We start from the raw sequence: 16,313 nt of genomic DNA on the forward strand, positions 1-16,313 counted from the left end.
TTGATGAGATGGTTACCCGGCATGAGTTTCTATTATAATCTCATTTCGACCACAGTGTAGAAATGAAATGTCAGGTGGGGAGTGGAGCCATGGGGCCTTACAGGAAACGTTGCCATGGAAAATCCTGCAACATGTCAGCAGTCTCCGGCATGTCAGCAGCCTCCAGCCTGTGATGTGCAGATCTCTAAAGCACTCCGTGGGCTCCCCTGATTGCTGGCTTATTTTTTTCTCTTTGTCACACAGAGGTTCCTTTGGTCTTGAGATAAAGGTCAGGTTTCTGTGAACCGACTGGCCGCAGCCTTTCTTCTCCTGCCGTCTGAGGTGGAGGTAAGCTGAGGCGCCTGGAGTGTTCTATTTGGTAGGTAAGAGACCCCAACAGCCTGGATGAATACTTTTGTAAACAGCATTTTGTCAGACAACAGCCATGTTCATTTCCCTGTTGCCGTGTGAGTGAGAATACTGTATCTTCAGACAGTCAGACCTCACTTCTCAGGGGCACGGTTCTCAGAGACGAAGGGGACAGTATCAGACATTAAAAAGGAGCTGAAGAGAAACAAGACATACCAAATACACTGAGGTTGTTTGTTTTTTTCTACTGAGTTTAAACACTGCTTTTTTAAACAGCAGCTTTCCATAATGCACGAGTCTCATTAATATGAAATGGGTCATCATTGGTTAACCTTCACTTAGGTTAGCTCCAAATACAATGCGACATCTTATGTCACCCTGATTCTTCTAAACCTGATATTTTATTGTCTAATGCACAACTCTTAATGAGGATCACAACATTAATGTGTGATAATAAAAAGATCTTATTGTTAAATGCTACTATTATCCATAATGGTATAATGGTATAGGGACTGTTTCTTAATCAGTCCCTGGTGACCAATACCCTCAAGAACAACAAAAAAAAAGGGGGTCTGTATTGTACATCTTATTAAGTGCATTGGGTTTTTATGGTCTACCATAGGGACTGAACAGAAAAAGAAACTTCCTCGCTTCCCCTCTTTCCTCTGAAAAACACCATTCCCATTTCTGTAGGAAAATTCAGGGTCTGGAGGCTCTTGTAGATGCAAGACACAGCCACTTGTGGGAGGGGCCTTACTTACTTTCAGGACAATCAAAGGCAAAACAAAGGTTTCTTGTCACTTGGGGCTTTTATCCAATGCATCCCATGTTACAAACAATAAATCACTGGCTGACCAACCTTCTTTGTCAAGGGAACCTGTGCGGGCTTTAGGCTATTTCACAGTTCAAGTAAGTCCCCATCTATTGACTTGTCTACCTCCATCTACCTATCCATCCACCATCTATCATCTATCTATAGCTATTTATTATCTATTTGTCATCTCTCTCTCTCTCTCTGTCTATATCTATCCTCAATCTATTTGTATATGTGCCTAAAAAGGAAAAATGGATTGGCTTGAATAATTACAAACACTTTTAAACTTTTCCCACTATCTCTCCTTCTGATGCGGGAGGCTCCTAGCTGAGTCAGCTAATCACAGCCTGGCACAATGTGCTCTCAAAGAATTATGGGATGCAAAGACATCCTTGGTCTTCATGAGTCGCAAATGTAGGGCATGCATTAAGACTCAAAAATCATAAAGAAAATATACGGTTTCTACTAGGAGGAGGAATTCCATAGCACATTAATTCTGTGGCACAACTCCAACCAGAGAATGAGTCCTATTGCTTCCTTCTGGAAAGGCTAAGCCAGCCCTTATGTGATAGGGAAGTCATGTCCATATCACATTCTCCTTACTGTTGCACTGTATGATACAGATGAAGTGGAAACCCTGTCTTCAATGTGCCATGTTTCTCTCTCTCTAGAGGGTCTGAAGCATTCCTGTGAGGGAATCCAGAAATGTGGAGTCCTGTATGGCCAACTAGTACATAATTCACACATACATTTCTGTCTACTGCTCTATTCTGAAAGTTAACTTTTCATTTCCCAAACTATCCGTGAATTGACTATCATTTGATTGTTGTTAAATTTGGAGAAAGAACCATTTACTTGAGACTTGGAGCTGAATTAAACTATGTAGCATGAAGGGAAGCCAGTTTTAAAGGACGATGGCAGCCAATTTCTTTTGTTACTTATGTTTTTATTTTTTCCAAGAACAGTTAACATTTACTAGGCACCTATTGGCCTCAGCCACTTGCATCTAAAGAGCAAAGCTAGTTTACCCGCGGCCCATGTTCTTTTCGATGGTTAGTTAGCCTTATTTCTTAGCTCTGTTAACCACTATTCTAACGTTAGCTTCAAGTTCAGTTTTAATAATCTATTCCATAGTTGTGTACTGCTCCCTGCCACATGAACAAAAAGTTTGGGGGAATAAGGCGAGCAGTTTACATTTTCTGTGGATACTTCAAGTAATTGGCCCCAAAGTGAAACTGAATTGGCCATGGTTTATCGTGTTTTGAGGGGATAAAATGTGTAAGGAAACGGACCTGTAGAGAGGGTTGATATCCAAGTATGCGTGAATGTGTGAAAATCCTATAACTCCACTTCAACTGGCCTAATATCCTGAGTCACTAGATGGTCAGAAGAATAGATACAGTACAAAAGGAACAAACCGATGTACATTTATACTAAAAAACCAAAAACAAAGTTTGTACAAGATGAACAGCAAATGAAATAGCTTCTGTCAAAATAAAATCTCACACAGGTCATTTTTCTAGTACGTGGACATACATACACCCACACGCACAGACACACAAGCAAGAATGTGTATTTTGTAAGATATAGGTCCTTGGAAATAGACATTCTTAGCAAATATGGATGACAGATCAATTGTAATTTATTTTCTTTTAACACTGTATCATCATAAAGAAAACTGGTATAAATGAAAAAAATCTATTTCAAATATCTACATCTAAAATTTTAGGCAGTGAAAAAGCACTTTGTTGACAAGGAGTGTGGAGTGATGTATGTTAATTGTCAGAAACTGCTGAATGCCTTGTTTAGTTGTCACAAACAAATTCACATATCAGAACGAACAATACTGCTAAATATTCCTTTTTTCCTGGTTTTTTTTTTTTTGTTAAAACATACTGGGAGAAAGTAAAGAAAAGAAAAACTGGAAATCCATACATCTTTCAAAAGTTTGAAATTGAAGCAATATTTAGAACCATAGATGAGGAAACACGGCGGCATTGGTGTAATATACACAACGCGCTTTTCTTCTTTAATCTGTAATGTACATCAAATACTTTACAACAATGCATTAACAAAAGGCAAGAAACATCTTGCTGTACAGAGGAACCCCAATGCAACCTGAAGCCTAGAGTCACAACGGATGAAGAGAGTAAACAAAGCGTGAGAAGCCGTCCCCCACACAGTGTGTAAACTATTCTGTGTCTTGTGCTTAACGATAACCCTCACGCCCCACCGGCCCGAATGCCTCGTCTCTCCTCCCATCAACCACGTTCAGTATAAAGCACTTCTCGTTACTCTACAGCTCATGCTAGAAAGGTGCTGCCCACTGTCATATTTAGGATCACTTTAGCTTTCTACTGATTTCCAAGTTAACTTGCGATTCATTTAGCTTTCTAAAATAGCTCTTAATATTTCCTTACTGGTTATCACAGCCTTCCTATGGAACAGGCTTTAACAAACTAAATTTGCAGGAGAAAAAAATAAAACAAAAAGAAATGTCTTGTGGTATGCATGCACATGCACTGTTCCCGGAGCGCCTGTGCCCTGCTCCTCACACCCAGGAGTCGGGGGAGGCCGGGTAGTGGCTCGTTTCATAGTTCAGTTCACTGTAGGGACGGGCAGCTGAGTAGAAGTCAACGTAGTTGCCAGTGGACTTGAGACCCAGGTGCATGGTGTACTCGCTGGCGGGAGGGCGATGGTGGACCTGGTCCTCGAAGAAGGACTCATCGTAATTTCTTGTGGAATTCTGAAATGGCTGGTAGGTCTCGTAATCTTTTCTGCTGGGCTCCTGTGGGACTGGCTGTGCTGAAACCTAAACGGGAAAGAAGAGCCACACTGGGTTACTTGGTTTCCTTTGACTCAGCCTGCCTCTTGCCCCGGCACCCAACTCTCCTTCAAAGAAGAGGCTGTGTACATCCAGGCATTCACCACTGTGGCCCTGCTTCTCCAAAACTGCCAACTGTCATTGGCTTTCCTTTTGAAAATTGGATCCTAGGTCCACGTGCTATCATTCTACATAATCTTTATCATGGCAAAATATACATTAACATAAAACAGCTTGCTTTAAGAAATGTTGACGTGTAAGATTAATTAGGTGGCATTAAGAACATTCACAGTGTTGTGCAACCATCACCACCATCCGTTTCCACCACTTTTTAAATCATCCCAAACAGAAACTCTGTGCCCATTAAATGTAATTCCTCATCCCCTCTCTCTCAGCCCACGGCAAGCACCATTCTACTTTCTGTCTCTAGAAATCTGCCTAATATAGGCACTGCAGAGAGTGTTTGTCCTTGTGCGACTGGCTTCTTTCACTTAGCATAAAGTTTGCATGGTCCATCCATGGTGTTGCATATGGCAGACCTTGATCCGTTTTTGTGGCTGAATAATATTCCACTGTATGATGTGTATTGCTCCACTGATGAATGCACTGAAGGCCATGACTTTACCTCAAAGTAGCAAAACTGCACTGGCACCCCATGATTGTATACATATAAGAATAAAATAGTCCATGGTATGCATAGACCACATTTTATTTATCCATTCATCCGCTGATGGACGCTTGGGTTATTTTTACCTTTTAGCTGCTGTAAATAATGTTGCAATAAACATTGGTGCATTTGTATCTGTTCTAGTCCCTGGGGTCCCTTTTCAAGCACCTGCCCCTGCAATGAGCAGAACCTCCCAAGGTATAGGGTGAGGTTAACCCTACAGCAAGTGCATACCGGGATGCACAAAGCTCTGCTAATGTGCAGTAATTGGGGAGGAGGTCTGGTGTGAATTATTAAACACTCTTAAAGAAATACCGTTTGATCACTTTTGGGTGGACTCAGTGACTCCCTATTAATTTAACTAAAGTTCAGCATGGAAACGTTCTCTAGAAATTGGTCTTAGTTAATAGATAATGATTTGTAATTAGCACGTTGTGTGTAAATGAATGCTTTTAAAGGCTTACACATAATTCTTCTCTCAAGTAAGTGAAACTCCCTCTTATATATGTCATTGATTTATACTAGTAATCAACCTGATCTTCAAAGAAGTGGTGAACTTCATCACAGCAGCTGTCTAGGATGTCCCACGTGTCTAGTTAGTGGTAGCTGAATGAATGAGGTTTCTGTCTACCTACAGAAGTCCAAAAGTCCATAGAGGATAAACCTTTGTTAGCCTGAGAGCTAACAAAGGATGAGAGGAACATTTGGAATGAATGTGCAACATCTGCAATTAAATACTGCTAAGTCCAGGTCTACTGGACTGCGTTGCTAGGTTGGGGTGCCCTTTGCTATTCTTTGAAGAGCTCTGCTTGTGCGCTGCTGAACTCCACTCCAACACAGGGCTGTTTTCCAAGTGCAAGACATGCAAAGGCTCAGAATCTAGAAGTTTGGAAAAATTACACAGGGAGGGAACTAGATTTGCTGTGTTTCTTTTTCAGCAGGGCACCCTATTCAACATTTAGCAAATTCTTTAATACTCCAGTAGTCATAAATATTTATGTGTGTTTGTGTCTGTCTACCTCAATATCTATAATCTATCATCTGTCTGTCTTCCTATCCACCCACCAATCCATCCATCTATCCATCCCTCAAGCAAACTCCCACCTTATAGATGAGAAAACTGAAGCACAGAGAAGTTAAGAAACTTCTCCAAAACGTCATAGCTAGTGGTGTTGTGAACAGGAACTGGAACATATGGCTGGCTGACTGTAAAACCCAGGTGTTCTACCAACCTAGCCCAGTCCCATCAGAGCCAAGGTGGCCAAACCTTGGAGGACAGGCCTCAAGGAGCTGACTCTAGGTTCTAAGATAAGAAAGTCGGTGGACAAAAGAGACCAAGAAGCGGTGTGTTTTCTTATGCATTTTTGGGGGCCAGGGAAGGCAGTGCAGGGGACAGGGACATCTTCAGGAGGAGTCACTCACAAGGGTTATAGCTCTCCTCCAAAGTGGCTTCTGCTTTCATTTTTTTGGTTCTTTTGCACAACCTCGTTCAAATTGCTTTGACTGTTGTCATGTTCTCTCTGGTTGGTGAACATTTTGGAGCTGGGTATCAGCTTTTTCAGCCTCTTACCCCAGAGAATTAACTTCTTCCATTCATCTGTACTGTTCATAAAATCCCACACCAATCACTTCTGAGGTTTGGTGCCCCAGTCCCGAAAGTGTGTACAAATGAACTGTCACAGGTGACACGTGACACTGCTGCACCCGGAGAGACAGAATTTGCTCACTGTGGTATTTGCTCTTGTGGTATGGACATTTTTGTGGTATTTGCTCTTGTGGTATCTTGTGGTATTTGCTCTTGTGGTATGGACGTCTTGTGGTATTTGCTCTTGTGGTATGGACGTTTGCTGGTGAGACACATCCACAGTGGAGGAATATTGGCTGCATTTTAAACTTTAAGGGAATATCTGACAGTTGAAAATCTGGCTGATGAAATGACCCCTCCCAAAGCCCTCCTCACATAAGACCTAAAAATAAATGCATTAAAAATTGCACAGTTTGCATCAGCCAGATTTGGATGAGGGATGTAGAATGATGCCCCAATAGAGCAGAGGGGATTTCTGAATCTGGGTGTCTGTTATGGTCTAGAGAAGCCCAGGAATACGCAAGCCCAAAGCTTTTGTCTTCTTTGCCTTAACACTGCATCTTGTTTTGGAAAGGGGTGGTGACCAGCAGCTCACTCCAGGGTCAATATACTCACGCTCTCTGCGCTCTGTTCCATGGCTTCTGTTTCTACCAAGTCATCTTTGCTGAACTTTTTCCTCAACAGTAGAATATTCACTCTAAATTATGAAGGATAGTGTCATGACACCTTCCAACTCTGTTAGCATAATGACAAAAGACTTCTTTGGGTTTATTCCTTAATGAATTTGCCAGGAAACTGGATTTATTTTGAACACAAGGGAAATAGTAGCCCAGTATAGCTCTTCCAACTTTTCCATGTCTCAGAGTGTTCATAGAAAGACTCAGAGTGTTCATAGAAAATGAAGGAGGCCAGATATGAAGTATCAGTGGTCTTCAAAGCATAATCCCAAGACCAGCAGCATCAGCATCACCTGGGAACTTGTTAGAAATGCAGATTACTGGGTCCCACTCCAGACCTATTGAATCAGGGCCTCTGGCGATGGGCCCCAGCAATCTGTGCTTTAACAGCCCTTTGGGGAATTCTGGCTCATGCTCCAATTTGAGAACCATTGGCATAGAGGTAAAAAAAATGGGACAGGAAGACAGAAGAACCAAGATGAGTATTTGCCTCTTCCTGGCTGGGGGACTGAAGGAAACACGTATCCTCCTGGGATCTCGTCTTCCTCATTTCTGCGGACAATTCCAACTGGCCTGCTCACGTGACAGTGGAACTAAGGACACCAGGAAGGAACTCAAGATTCCGGTTTTGTTATCATTTAAATATTGGTCATCAAAACAGCAAAGCTCTTTGTTTCTAGTTCCTGAACAAAAATCCTGTTGTCAGCTAGATAGATACCGTTCAACATGATATTTCTCTTTGTAATTATGGGGTGGACTGGTAGAAGCTCAAAAGGATGTTTGGAAAGTATGCATAGTTAAGTCTTTTTTTTTTTTTGAGACAGGGTCTCGCTTTGTCACTCAGGCTGGAGTGCAGTAGTGCAATTATGGCTCACTGTAGCCTCCACCTTCCAGGTTCAAGCCTTCCTCCTGCCTCAGCATCCCAGCTAGCTGGGACTACAGGCACACACCACCATGCCCAGCTAATTTTTGTATTTTTTGTAGACACACAGTTTTGCTATGTTGCCCAAGCTGGTCTTGAACTCCTGAGCTCAAGCGATCTGCCTGCCTCGGCCTCGCAAAATGCTAGGATTACAGGCATTAGCCACTGCGCCTAGTCAGTTAAGTCTTAAAGTGATGTCTGTAACCCGTTGACCTCAGACATTCAAACCAAAGATCACGAACTGTGTTTTATACTACTGATTGTTTCTTCTAGGAGGCTTTAAGCTCAGAGTTCACTGAAAATGTGCCTGAGTCCCAGGTCACAGGAGCAGCACCCACGTGTGGCCATGTGTCTGGTGCAGGCGTCTCTTTCTCAGCTCTCACTGTCTTTTGCCTTATCTTGGAGATCCACTTGAAACTGATTTCCCTCCATGAATTGCTTCCCCATAAGCTCAGTCACTACCCAGTGTGAAGCCTGTGAGACCTGGCTGGTGACTGAGCCACCCAGGAGACAGGAGCGCTCAGCAGAGGACAAGCTTCGATGCTGAAACTGACCAAACCCTGGAGGATCCCTCCTGGTGAAACTGTTCCAGGCGCAAAGTTCTGGGGTAACTTTTGGCCCAGGGAAGCTCCCAACATGAAAGCATTCCACCTAGAATGGTTGGTTACACCTCTATGGCCAGAGAATCCAAGTCAGGGATACTGTTTATGAGTCCTCTCTAGGACTCCCAACCGGAAGAGGGTGAAAACATGTCTTTTGAAGGGTTAGGATGGTTGCACTTTATTGAGTCCCCAAGAAAGAAAACTGCAAGTGAAGACAAGGTTTATTCCTATAACATAGTCTAAAAGAAGTAAAATGCTTTCTTTCCTTCCTCTCCAAGTTCAATGGAGTGTCATTATGATCTCCTTGGAAATACTTTTTGGGGAGAGGGGGGAACCCTCTCTTTGGTGGACATTTAAAAATGGATGTTAGGCTAAGATAGAATGATCCAATTATCCACTTCCCTTGGCTGGTCCCTTACGGGGAATGATGGTGGTCCTGAGCTATGAAGATAGGACTCAGCTCTGCCGGGGGCTTGCCTGCAATGCCTCGGTCCTGACGAGAGATGCGGAGCTTGCTCTCCATCCAGGGTGGATTTTAGCAACATTTGCCTGAGGCCCAGTGGCCTTGGTGTTTCACTCTGAGACTGAGTCAAGCACATTCTGGAGACCTCTGGGAGAAAGGCTATGGCTAGGTGGTGTTCACACTCATGGCAAGGATGCCATCTTAGCACATTAATTCTCATTTGCTTAAATGCTCGGGATCTGCTTACATAAAAAGAATGTGCCCCTTAGAGCCGTTATAGACTGTCCTCTAAATCTAGATGGCAAGCAGTCTTTTGGAACCTACTGCAGCCACTCTGTGAGATGCCAGAGACCCCTGGCCATGTCAGGGCGTTTCTTCAATGCCAACTCCCGGGAGAGGAAGGCTGGTGCAGAGGGAGCTGGTTCCAATGAGGAGCTTCTCTCTACCTGAGGGGACTCAAGATGAATCTCACACTCTTGGCGGCAAAATCATGGTCCTATTACAACCTGACAAGAATCTGTAATAATTGGCAATAATCTGCTTACTGTACATCCAGAATTTCATAATATTTGCTGCAAGAAGCATGATTGATTTCCATAAATGAAGTTGGCATTTCTAATACATTTTGTTTCTGTTTGCCTTTATGGAGGCAGGTTGGCAAGTGAATAGTTGGGGCCTCCCTGGTGACCTGGTGTCTACAGCTCATGACCCTATTTATTTAGTCATTGGCTTCTTTGCTTTTAGCAAATACTAGAACTGAGGGGAGGCTGATTAGATGTTAGCAACACATCAAATAGGCCATGGGGGCCAAGCCATTCACCAGGGGGTCACAGGCAACACCATATGTTTTCCAGAGTGCTGCACATGGAGTGGGCTGATGCCCACCATGGGAAGGAGAGATGTATGAAGTTTCTGATCAACGAGGGGGAACAACTGTGTCTTTTGGCTTTTATAGTTCCTGCAGAGCCAGAGAAAATGAGCCTTCAATAAATGTTTGCAGAGTAACACACACATATACTCTCTCTCTCTCTCAGATTGGTTCCTTAAGAATCTACTGTTCAGATATATAGACTAAAGGAATAGAACAGAGGCCTTAGAAATAACACCACACATCTACAACCATCTGATCTTTGACAAACCTGACACAAACAAGCAATGGGGAAAAGATTCCCTATTTAATAAATGTTGTTGGGAAAACTAGCTAGCCATATGCAGAAAACTGAAACTGGACCCCTTCCTTACACCTTATACAAAAATCAACTCAAGATGTATCAAAGACTTAAACATACGACCCAGGACCATAGGAATCATAGAAGAAAACCTGGGCAATACCATTCAGGATGTAGGCATGGGCAAAGACTTCATGTCTAAAACTCCAAAAGCAATGGCAACAAAAGTCAAAATTGACAAATGGGATCTAATTAAACTAAAGAGCTCCTGCACAGCAAAAGAAACTATCATCAGAGTGAACAGGCAACTATAGAATGGGAGAAATTTTTTGCAATCTATCCATCTGACGAAGGGCTAATATCCAGAATCTATAAAGAACTTAAACAAATTTACAAGAAAAAAAAACCCCATCAAAAAGTGAGCAAAGGATATGAACAGACACTTCTCAAAAGAAGACTTTTATGCAGCCAACAGACATATGAAAAAATGCTCTTCATCACTGGCCATCAGAGAAATGCAAATCAAAACCACAATGAGATACCATCTCACACCAGTCAGAATGGCGATCATTAAAAAGTAGTCAGGAAACGAGATGCTGGAGAGGATGTGGAGAAATAGGAACGCTTTTACACTGTTGGTGGGAGTGTAAATTAGTTCAACCATTGTGGAAGACAGTGTGGCGATTCCTCAAGGATCTATAACCAGAAATACCATTTGACCCAGTGATCCCATTACTGGGTATATACCCAAAGGGTTATAAATCATTCTACTATAAAGACACATGTACACGTACGTTTATTGTGGCACTATTCACAATAGCAAGCACTTGGAACCAACCCAAATGTCCATCAATGATAGACTGGATAAAGAAAATGTGGCACATATATACCATGGAATACTATGCAGCCATAAAAAAGGATGAGTTCATGTCCTTTGCAGGGACATGGATGAAGCTGGAAACCATCATTCTCAGGAAACTATCACAAGAACAGAAAACCAAACACTGCATGTTCTCACTCATAAGTGGGAGTTGAACAATGAGAACACATGGACATAGGGGAACATCACACACTGGGGCCTGCTGGGGGTGGGGGGCTAGGGGAGGGATAACATTAGGAGAAATACCTAATTTGGATGTCGGGTTGATGGGTGCAGAAAACCACCGTGGCACGTGTATACCTATGTACCAAAACTGTACATTCTGCACATGTACCCCAGAACTTAAAGTATAATAATAAAAATAAAATAATAATAATAATAAAAAGAATCTACTGTTCAGTTCTCCTCAAACCTGAATGTGCACACAAGCGCATCTAATTAGAATGCAACTGTGCTGCAGAAAATCTTGGACGGGTTAGGGTTAGGAGCCAGAGAAGAATCTCTCCTGTGTTTCTAACAAGATTCTGGGTAACATTGATGCTGCTGGTTCCCCAACTAGACTTTGAGTAGCAAGACACTACAATGCATTTCATGTATTGCAGAATAATAGAACTTATTTATGTGTTCTTTTACAAGTTCTCTATTGAACTTGCTGTGTCTCCTTTATTGGTAGTGATCATGTATAATGAATGCTTCCTTCCTAATGCATTTGCAGGGTTATAGGAGCTACTCCATCTCTGTCCAGTAATTAGACAATTCCTATTTAGTGACATCTTACAGTTGTCTATTTGGGGGTTTCTTTTAGTTTTGCACCATAGCAGAATACTTGCTTTCTGCACCAGATCAAGCACGAGGTTCAAAGGCCGTTTGCACATTTGAGGCTGTTCTGCCGAGTCCAACACACACACACACACACACACACACTGCAACAGGTGTGAGGAGAGGGCCTCAGGGGACGTTTCCTTCTTTTTCAGTTCTTTATGTATGTTGGATGAAAGTTTATGTTTAAAATTCCAGGTTATTTCACATGAGTCACATTGAAAAGGAAATACAAACGTGTTGCATTTACTTTACCTGGTTGTGTTTGATGTCTTCAGCGGGCGCACCATATGAATTCCTATACAAAGTTGAAATTCCAGTGTTTTGAGCTAAAAGCAAAAGGAAAACAAAAGTTTAGCAAAGAAAACAACATTACAAATAAGGAATAGTTGTTATTGAAGCAAGTTCTTGCCCTAACAAAGCTTGTTTTCTTGGGGACCATTCCAAGTAGAAGACATTCTTTGGCCCTGAACACTTCATTTTACATACAGATATTAAAAAAGGAGAACAGTTATTCTAGAAAATCCCCACAGCATGTCAGCCGCTTGCAATAATGTTCACATCACAGACAGGGTCAGGGCAGATGCTGCAAACAGATGGTCATTTTGTAAGTTTTATGGCCTTCTTTTCTGGTGAAAACTGGCAGGTAATAAAGGCTTGTCACCTGCACTGAAGCATGCAGGAGTCTGTATCAGCAGCTTAGCTTTTAGCCGGAGAGTGACAAGAATAAAATTTCTAATTTGAGCTCACAGAAGTGCTTGATCATCTTTCAGACAGTTCATTTCTTACAGACCCAAAGGACGGGCAGGGGGCATCGCCTGCATGTCCCCCATGTATCTGGAAGCCTGCGGCTTTGGAATCAAACTAGATGCAGAGGGAGGATCCCACTCTGTTGTCTGGCTTGCCTGTCGTCTAGACGAAAGAGATGAAGGTCTCCTCTAGTTGCCAGCAGCTTCTGAAGGCCCAGAGAGGGGGCCTATTAGCCCACTTCCTTATGGGAAACCCTTGAAGCTCAAGCCACCCACTCAGAGGAAGGGCACAGGCCACCACTCCCTTCACAGCTGCTGAAGGGTCATGGTTCAAGAAATCTTTGGTAGAATGACCATATCACCTAGCAATCCCACTGCTGGGTGTATATTAGAAAGAAAGGAAATCAGTGTATCAAAAGATATCTGCATTCCCATGTTTATTGCAGCGCTGTTGACAATAGCCTAGATGTGGAATCAACCCAAGTGTCCACCAACAGATGAATGGTTAAAGAAAATGTGGTATATGTACACAACAGAGTACTGTTTGGCCATAAAAAGAATGAAATCCTGTCACTTGCAGCAACGTGGTGGAATTGGAGGTGATTTATGTTAAGTGAAACAAGCCAGGCACAGAAAGACAAATATTGTATGTTCTCACGCACATGTGGAATATGCGGAAGCTAAAAAAAATTGATCTATGAAGATGGACAGTAGAATGATGGTTATCAGAGACTGAGAAGTGGAGTTGGGAGAGAGGAATAAGAGGGGATGGTTAATGGGTAGAAAAATACAGTTAGAAGAGAAAAGATCTAGTGTTTCATAGCACCATAGGGCAACCATAATTCACAGTAATTTATTGTATATTTCAGAACAACTAGAATAATGGAATTGGGATGTTCCTAACATAAATAATAAATGTTTAAGGTGATGGTATCTCATTACCCTTATTTGATTGTTATACACTGTATACTTGTATCAAAAAATCACATGGACCCCATAAGTAAGTACAACTATTATGTATTCATAAATTTTTTTTAAAAAAAGCTTTGGAAAGTGCTGTCTAGTGTCAGTGGGGTATAAAACACTCTAAAACTAGGAAGGGCTCATTGTTTGCTTCCAGTATTTAGGGGATAATGAGGTAGGATCACTCTACCTATAGGCCACATGAGAAAGGTCAGTATAACCTCTCAAGGTCTAAGTTCACTCCACCCATGATTTTTTACCTAAGAGTTCACTACAGCTGTGCAATAAAATTCCTCCTGGAGAATTCAGCTTAGAAAGTGAGAGCCGAAAGTCCATTTTTCCATTTTAAAGACCATTCTGTTATCCTCTCTGGTTGAATGCATGTCACTCCTGTCTCTGTATTATGGTGCAAACCACCATCTCTCTCTGGACCATTGCTACCAAATCCTCCTCGAAGGCCCAACTTCCACTCTGCCCAGCCTGATTCCTCCATCCACCCTGTTACCAACAGTTAGAATGCTGTCTTTGTAACACAAGTTGGGTTCTGTCTCTTTCTCTGCTTGTAATGCTCCAATGCCCTTCACCCTGAGACGGCTCTCCACTATGGCCATGAGGCCCTGCAAGGTTTGTTTCCTGCCTAAAATCCTAACACATTTCTCCCTCCTCTCCTCCTGTTAAAGGAGTCCCAGCTTTGCCGACCCTCCTTCCTCAGAGCGGGCCAAACTTGTTTAGCTTCGGTGAGGTTGTCTTTGCTGATCTTTCTCTCTGGAACTCGCTTCCCTCAGACTTCAAATGTCTCCTCCTCCCACGTCAAGTGAAGTAACCCCTTCCGCCTGCACCCCCATCTCATTACCCTGATCAGTTTCTTCTTCCTACTAAACACAGTGCAGTATCATCTTGCTGGGAACTTGTTATACTGTTTACCTTATGTACTGTCTGCCTTCCTCTTCCAGAGCAGAAGGCCCTTGAGAGAGAAACAGTCTGTCCTGCTGCTACCTCTGTATGTATCCTCAGAACCTGGCACAGCGCCTGGCCTCAGTGGACACCCATAGAGTAAGTGCCCCATTTGCTGAATGAATAAATGGGTAAACCTTAGATAAATCTGCCTTCAGAGCTATAATTTGCTGATAGAAAATGTCACTTGAGGAATAAGGTGAAATTTTGTTTTTTCTGTTGCTCAGAATTAAATGCATATATTTTTTAGAACATTTGCACTATTGCAGTCTTGGCCTCCCTCCCTGTTGTGAAATCATAAACAGACACTGAGACGCTGTCATCAGAGGAATCTTAAAAGCACGAGGCACAGTTTGTGGCTTCTGAGCCTAGGATGTTAATACTGGAAGTTCTTTCCCCTCACTCGTTTAAACGAGACCATAGCTGAGACTGAATTACCTTTACAGACACGTGAGGCAGAGGAATTCACAGAGGCTCTGCCCTCATATGACCGAGCTAATAGTGGACTCACAGAAGAATGCCTTTCTATTTTTCTAACAGCCCCCAAATACCCAATTCCCAACTGAATCAACACATTGAAGACTAGAACGACTTTCAAAGGCATAAGAGGCCGGGTGTGGTGGCTCATGCCTGTAATCCCAGCAGTTTGAGAGGATGAAGCGGGAAGATCACTTGATGTCAGGAGTTCAAGACCAGCCTGGCCAACATGGTTAAACCCTGTCTCTACTAAAAATATAAAAATTAGCCGGGCGTGGTGGCTGGTGCCTGTAATCCCAGCTACTCGAAACGCTGAGGCAGGAGAATTGCTTGAACCCAGGAGGTGGAGGTTACAGTGAGCTGAGACTGCGCCACTGCACTCCAGCCTGGGCGACACAGTGAAACTCCGTCTCAAAAATAAATAAATAAATAAATACATAAATAAATACATAAATAAATGGCATAAGAAAGACACTGACAAAAACAAACAGACCATTGGATGAAAGGGTATGTGGGAAGTTCAGATGGGAAGGGAAAACCTCCAGGTGAATTTAAAAGTCAGGCAGTGGAGCTGCTGGGATGCTGCAGCCCTTTCTTGAGGTGAACTGAACACGTGAGGTTCCCAGGCATGCAGGGCTGCAAGAACTCGCTGTGGAAGCCGGCATGCCTGAATGAATAGCCAACTGGATTTCTCAGGGCTCTCCAGTGGCAGAGAAACACTTAGGAGAGAAGAATTTTATGAGGCTTCATCCAAGCTAGAAAATGAATCCAGAAAAGGAGGGTGGGGGAAGCCTGGAATAAACACCTAGATGGATCTGAACTTCTAAGAGCTCAGCAGAAGAGATGACAGCTCCATCAAAGAGATGTTTGCACTTCCAGCCCTCATAGGCTGCATTTTGAGGGTGAAGCTTCCCTTGTGGTTTTCATATCAGAGGGAATGTTTTCTTGGCAGGGAATGAAACAAGGAAGATGGCAGTTTTTCAGGTTATCTTTCAATGCACCGAACTTTAAGTGTCCCGTAGATTTGTTCTTGAACAAGAAAAAGCATTGCTTTTGATGTTGGGGCCACAATAAATCTGATTTTGCAAGTAAACCCTGGAATGATGGGCATTTGCTAACATCCTGCAAGGTGGGGGTTGGAAACTCAATATCCCCATCAATATGTGAAAGACTGGCTTCCACCTGGCTTGGCTGGGGACTTATTCATACCACTATTGAAAGTGGCAAACCACCACTATCCTCACTTCTGCTATCCCACCATCACCTCCATCACCCTCACTACCACCACCACCACCATCATTGTTGTGATAATAACAATCGGCGTTTACATAGCACTCACTGGCTTTAGAGGAACTTCCCTATATACACATAATATTCAATAAAGATCTCAATGTTCTTTC

General features: G+C 42.7%; 1 protein-coding gene across 4 annotated transcripts in view; it reads right to left on the reverse strand.

The window, feature by feature from the left end:
• Positions 1-2,786: 2,786 nt before the first annotated feature.
• CTNND2 (catenin delta 2) overlaps positions 2,787-16,313 on the reverse strand; it is a 938,532-nt gene continuing 925,005 nt past the window's right edge. For all 4 annotated transcript variants that reach the window (XM_034959739.4, XM_034959737.3, XM_034959738.3 and 1 more), the window contains 2 exons: positions 12,026-12,099; positions 2,787-3,974 (listed from right to left, as the gene is read on the reverse strand). In XM_034959739.4, the coding sequence (XP_034815630.1) occupies positions 3,714-3,974; positions 12,026-12,099 (335 nt within the window). In that variant the 3' untranslated portion in view covers positions 2,787-3,713. The remainder of the gene's footprint in view (positions 3,975-12,025; positions 12,100-16,313) is intronic.

The sequence above is a fragment of the Pan paniscus genome, chromosome 4 (assembly GCF_029289425.2).
Source record: "Pan paniscus chromosome 4, NHGRI_mPanPan1-v2.0_pri, whole genome shotgun sequence".
Lineage (NCBI taxonomy): Eukaryota > Metazoa > Chordata > Mammalia > Primates > Hominidae > Pan > Pan paniscus.